This window comes from Crocuta crocuta, unplaced genomic scaffold (assembly GCF_008692635.1).
Source record: "Crocuta crocuta isolate KB4526 unplaced genomic scaffold, BGI_CrCroc_1.0 scaffold1173, whole genome shotgun sequence".
Classification (NCBI taxonomy): domain Eukaryota; kingdom Metazoa; phylum Chordata; class Mammalia; order Carnivora; family Hyaenidae; genus Crocuta; species Crocuta crocuta.
In genome coordinates, this window is record NW_027532276.1 from 611,547 (window position 1) to 617,891 (window position 6,345).

The 6,345-nt window shown below is 37.1% G+C and overlaps 1 protein-coding gene across 6 annotated transcripts in view; it reads left to right on the top strand.

Moving 5' to 3' along the window:
- LOC144243374 (pleckstrin homology domain-containing family A member 5) overlaps positions 1-6,345 on the top strand; it is a 237,017-nt gene that overhangs the window by 219,857 nt on the left and 10,815 nt on the right. For all 6 annotated transcript variants that reach the window (XM_077778397.1, XM_077778393.1, XM_077778394.1 and 3 more), the window contains one exon: positions 4,574-4,692. In XM_077778397.1, coding sequence (XP_077634523.1) covers positions 4,574-4,692 — 119 coding nt within the window. The remainder of the gene's footprint in view (positions 1-4,573; positions 4,693-6,345) is intronic.

Below are 6,345 nucleotides of genomic sequence, written 5' to 3' on the forward strand. Positions count from 1 at the left end.
TTTAGGTCTCTAAAGACATTCTTGTGACAATTGTGGAAATTAAAAATGTTCTGGAAATTATCAACAGTAAGTGAAATTATGGTTATATAGGAGAATGTGTAAACAGTTCACCAAAAAGTGTGTATGTGTGTGTGTGTGTTCACATACAGTTGACTTGAACAACATAGATTTGAACTATGAGGGTCTACTTAAATGTAGATTGTTTTTTCAATAAATGCAGTACAGTTCTATAAATGCATTTTCCATATGGTTTCCTTAATACAGTTTTCTTTTTTCTAGCTTACATTATTGTAAGGATACAGTATATAACACAAAATAATACCGTACAAAATATATGTAATAGCCATACAAAATAATGTGTTAATTGTCTGGTCAATAGTAGGCTGTTAGTAGCTAACATTTTGAGGAATCAAAAATTATATATAGGGATACCAGGCTGGCTCAGTGTGTAGAGTATGTGACTCTTAATCTTGGAGTCGTGAGTTCAAGCCCCACTTTGGGCTTAGAGAGTACTTAACAACAAAAAAATTATATGCAGATTTTCAGCTGCACAGAGGGTCAGCGTCTATAACCCCCATGTTGTTCAAACATCAACTGTACCTACACAGATATAAAGCAGATATCTCTGTAAATGTAAATTTTTCAGAAAAATTATTACTGATCATTACCCACCAGACTGATTTTTTTTAATCTTTTTAAAAAACACTAAGTGGTAATGTTCACTTAGCTATTTCCATAATTGGAATTTTTTTTAAGTTTTCCAATGTCAGGATTTAGGGAATATTTTTTTGTTTTTTAATGTGTATTTTTGAGAGAGAGAGAGAGAGAATGCAAGTGGGAAAGGGGTGGGGAGTGGGGGTGGATAAAGAATCCAAAACAGACTCCACACTGTCAGCACAAAGTCCACCACGGGGCTCAAACCCACGAACCAGTGAGATCATGACCTCAGCCAAAGTTGGACACTCAACTGACTGAGCCCCCCAGGCATCCCGAGAACATGATATTTATATTTCTTTCTTATTCTCATCCAAATCATTACTTTTCCTTATTGAAAGTCTTTATCAACTTTACCTTTTCATATACAGATGTAAGTTAAACAGTCATTGTCTTACCCTTTATCATAGTGGTGCTTTTTTTTTTTTTTTAATGTTTCTATTTATCTATTTTGAGAGAGAGAGAGCACATGCAGGGGAAGGGCAGATAGCAAGGGAGAGAGAAAATCTGAAGCAGGCTCCATGCTATCCGTGTGGAGCCTGATGCAAGGCCGGATATCATGAACTGTGAGATCATGACCTGAGCCAAATTCAAGAGTCTGATGCTTAATCATCCGAGCCACCCGGGTGCCCCAGTGGTGCATATTATTATAAATACACAGGAAATACTAACCTAAAACAAATGTTTTGGCAATAGAGCTAACTAGATGCCCTGCCCCATCCTCCTGTTTCTCTAGAAAGTGATTCTAATTGCTGAGTGATGCCATTTTGAATTTTTTTGAGAATCTTCAACAAGTTGAGGAAAAGTGAAGAAAGAGGCACTCACCTTATGTGAAGAGTAGTGTATTAGTTTGCTCAGGCTGCTATAACAAAATATCATAGACTGGCTTAAACAACAGAAATTTTTTTTCACAGTTTTGGAGGCTAGAAGTCCAAGATCAGGGTCCAGCTGGGTTTGGTTTCAGGGAAGGACTTTATTCCTGGCTTGCAGACACTGCCTCTTGCTGCACCGCCCCCAGGCCTTTCCTCTCAGTACAAGCAAAGAGAATGCACATGCAAGCTCTCTGATGTCTCTTTTTAGGAGGTTACTAATCCTGTCGGATAAGGGGCCTGCCTTTATGATCTCATTTAACCTTAATTACCTACTTACATGCTCTATCTCCAGATATAGTCACATCACAGGTTAGGACTTCACATGAATTTTAGAAAGTCATAATTCAGTTTATAACAGGAGGGATCCAGTAAGTTAAGTGGAGCACTAAAGTGCATTGTGACAGGACCAGGCTCAGAACCTGAGCAGATTAAGAATCTGATAGGGACACCTCCTCAAGGAAAGCTGGAACCCACCGAAGGCTATACTCTCAGTGAACACTGAGATTAATTGGATTTCAACAAAATTGAAAACTTCAGTCCATTAGTATATGATAAAATACCATCAGTATATATACCTGACAAAGGCTTTGTATTCAGAATATATAAACAACTCATACAAATCAATAATAAACACAACCCAGTAAAAAAGTAGGCAAAAGACTTAGACACTTAACAAATAAGGTCTACAAGTATATGAAAAAGTTTATAACTGATCAAGCATAAATGTAGTGTTGATGCAAATTAAAATCAAAATTCACACCTTCTGGAATCGCTAAATTTAAGGCTAATTACCAAGGGTTTGTCAGGACATAGAACAGTTGGATTTCCCACTCAATTCTGATGGTGGTATAAGATAGAACAACAGTTTTGTAGTTTGTTTTTTAATTTTTTTCAATAATTCTATTGTGTGGTTGTTGTTTTTTTTAATGTTTATTTTTGAGAGAGGAGGGGACAGAGGATCCAAAGTGGGCTCTGTGCTGACAGCAGAGACCCCAATGCAGGGCTCCAACTCATGAACTGTGAGATCACGACCTGAGCCAAAGTGGGACACTTAAGCGATTGAGCCACCAAGGTGCCCCTGATTTTTATTTTTATTTTTAGCGATCTCTAAAGAGATCACTTAATGGGGCTTGAACTCATGACCCTGAGATCAAGACTTATATGCTCTACTGACTAAGTCAGCTAGGCATCCCTAGGAGTTTTGTTTTGTTTTCTTTTTTAACTTATAATCAGTCATAAACTCTCACCTGAATAAACTGTCTGAAATACACAGCTCAATTATGGTGTAATTTGTGCCACATGACTTAAAGTAGAACTTTTAAAAATGGATCACTAACTGGGATAATAGAGGCTTTCTCTTAGTTTGAACTGCAATATTACCTATATTGTGTATCAGCTCAGCACTTCACATTCTGAAATATACAGCCTTACAGTACTCACACAGTTCGTACACAGTATTAAAACCTAAGCTACAGATTGTCTGGTGTATGAATCAAAGGGGCCCTGAATGACAAGTGAATGATGTACATTTGTGTATGGGGGAGAAACTAGACTTCTTTTTTCTACTTAGTTGATGTAACTTTAAGTGAGCTCAAAGAGGGTGGTATGTTTTTGTTTTGTGTTTTTTAAGTAAGCCATTGAGATTTTAATAATTTGTTCTTTTACTAGTGTCTACAGTGGGTAATAGTGAATGTATATTTTACTTAAAATGAATGTGGTATAACTGTATACATTTTATGTGTTAACTTACTTTTAGCTTTTATTGTTATTGGGTCAATGATTTTATGTTGTATGTTTTGCTTTCTATGGTGTGTGTTCATTTTCGAAATTTTTGAAAATACAAAAGAGAAAGTGACAGTGATTACCTTCAGTTAACTTTTGTTTTGTTTTTTTTTTAATTTTTTTTAATGTTTTATTTATTTCTAGGAGAGAGAGAGAGAGACAGCGTGAGCAGTGGAGGGTCAGAGAGAGAGGGAGACACAGACTGAAACAGGCGCCAGGCTCTGAGCTGGCAGTCAGCACAGGGCCCGAACCCATGAACCAAGAGATCATGACCTAAGCAAAAGTCAGACGCTTAACCGACTAAGCCACTCAGGCGCCCCTTCAGTTAACTATTGTTAACAGTGTTAGTGGAGTCTCTTGAGACAGTAGAGTGTGATTGAAAAGAGACCAAATGGAAATTAAGGGCATTTAGATAGATCACTTAAACTTTCTGGGCCATGTCTTTCCTGATCTGTAATATGTGAGAGGATTAAGGTCCTTTTTAACCTCTGGAAATACTGTGAATGGAAAGAAGGCTACAGCAGAAAAAGGCCCAGCCATGCTGGCGATGAGCTATATAGACTTGAGGAAATAAATTAATGCAAACGTGCACTTCATTTACCTTCTTTTCTTTAGAAGGTTGTTTGTTGTGAAGATGTCTGATCCATTGCTTATTACTGGTTTTATAATTAAATTTATTAATTTAAAAAGGTATGTAGAACTTTAGATAGAGTACCTAATGGAAGGCTACTACATTTTCCCTAGCTCCTTTTAAACGATAAATTTGCCTTTTGGAGCACGTGGCTCAGTCGGTAGAGAATGCCACTATTGATCTCGGGGTTGTAAGTTCAAGCCCCATGTTGGGTGTAGAGATTACTTAAAATTAAAATCTTTAAAACAATAAACAAGTGAAAATAAATTTGCCTTTTGATTTTAAAAGCTGCAGAAATTGAGTGTTAGGAACGCCTGGGTGGCTCAGTTGATTGAGCATCCAACTCTTGATTTCACTAAGGTCCTGATTCCGGGGTCATGGGATCAAGCCCTGAGTTGGGCTCCCCTTAAGATTCCTCTCTCCCTCTGCCCCTCTCCCCCGCACACACACGTTCTCTTGCTCTCTCTCTAAAACAAAACAAAAAAAAATTTTTAATTAGAAATTGAGTATGTCAAAAGAAAGCAATGTTGTGTGAGACCTGTTTCGAAGAACTTACCGGTGTTTCTATTTTTAGGTTCCCATTTTCCCGTTGGAGTAGTTCCTCCAAGAACCAAATCACCAACACCTGAATCTTCAACAATAGCCTCCTATGTAACTTTAAGGAAAACTAAGAAAATGATGGATTCAAGAACGGTATTTAATTAAAAGTTAATCTCTAAAAGAATTCTTAAGGCCTATTTATTGTTTGTAATTCCCTTTTTAGTGTTGACCAACATTTTGTTTACATACTCTAAGGAAAACTTAGTAATCTTATTTGTTTTCATTCCTTTAAGAAAATTAGCGTCTAGAGGTCAGACCTACTCAGTACCTAATCTACGTTTGTTTTGGTCAGCTTTGACATGGGGTCTTAGCCCACAGTCTGTGGAATCTGTTTGCAGATAGCTGCCCCATATTACATCTCTTGATACCTCTAAGAATTTCCTTCCTTAACGAGAGTGATAGACATGCCCTGTGGTCATCCAAGGTAATAGGTTTCCAAGCCAGCCTCAAGTTTGGTAGATTTGGAATTTGCCATTCTTCTGGTAACTCTGAGAATGTGAATTGGGACTGGGAAAATAGCTTCTATATTTTGCATATTTATCTGAGATCCATTTAATTCAAACTGACTATAAACTAGTCTAATCTTGGTCATATTAGGAAGGTTATCAGGGTACTTAAGCCATTTTCACCAAGTAGTCTCAGAAATTTGGGCTGCAATGGGGCGCCTGGGTGGCTTAGTCGGTTAAGCGTCCGACTTTCCGACTTTCGCTTAGGTCATGATCTCGCGGTTCGTGGGTTCGAGCCCCGCGTCGGGCTCTGTGCTGACTGCCAGCTCGGAGCCTGGAGCCTGTTTCAGTCTGTGACTCCCTCTCTCTCTGACCCTCCCCTGCTCACGCTGTCTCTCTCTCCTAGAAATAAATAAAACATTTAAAAAAAAAAAAAAAAGAAATTTGGGCTGCAAAAGAACTTTTACTTTTCATCTTTATAAATTCTGTACATATTTGGTATGGGTAATTTGAATTTTAAACTATACGAAAAGAATGAAAAGTACTACAAATGATAAGATTAAAGAGTACAAAATTATAAAGACCTAGAAAGATAATTATTGTAGAATAAAAATAAATGAATAGCTATTTATTAGTAGTCATGGTTGTATAATACTATTCTGTGTTCAGAGATATTTTTTACAGATGGAAAGGGTATTTTCTTTTTCTTTTTTTCTTTTTTTTTTTTTTTACTATGTAATTATCTTAAATAGTACAAGAAAGACTTCTACATCACCAATTACAAGGGGAGGGAGTATAGAAGACTACAGCTATATAATATTGGTACGAGAAAGACCTTTATAAGCAGTATCAGTGTCAGAATAAAATACTTGGAATATAAGACAAGTTTCTTAATATATGAGGAATGAATATATGTAAGTTATTTTTGAGTTTCTTATCTATGGAAAAATATATAATAGTCACAAATATATGATAATTGTTCACTCCATAATAATTTTTAAAATACTAATAACTAAAACTGTAATGAGATACTCTATGCCAGTTATTGTTAGAGAAAAAAATCTAAAAATTAACAATATCTGACTTTGAAAAACAGATTTTTACAGGGGCACCTGAATGGTTGAGTTAGTTAAGCGTTCAGCATTGGCTCAGGTCACGGTCTCACGGTTTGTGATTCGAGCCCCACATTGGGCTCTGTGCTGACAGCTCAGAGCCTAAAGCCTGCTTTGGATTCTGTGTCTCCCTCTGCCCCACCCCCACTGATTTTCCCTTCTCCCCCCCCGCCCCCCCCACGTCTCTC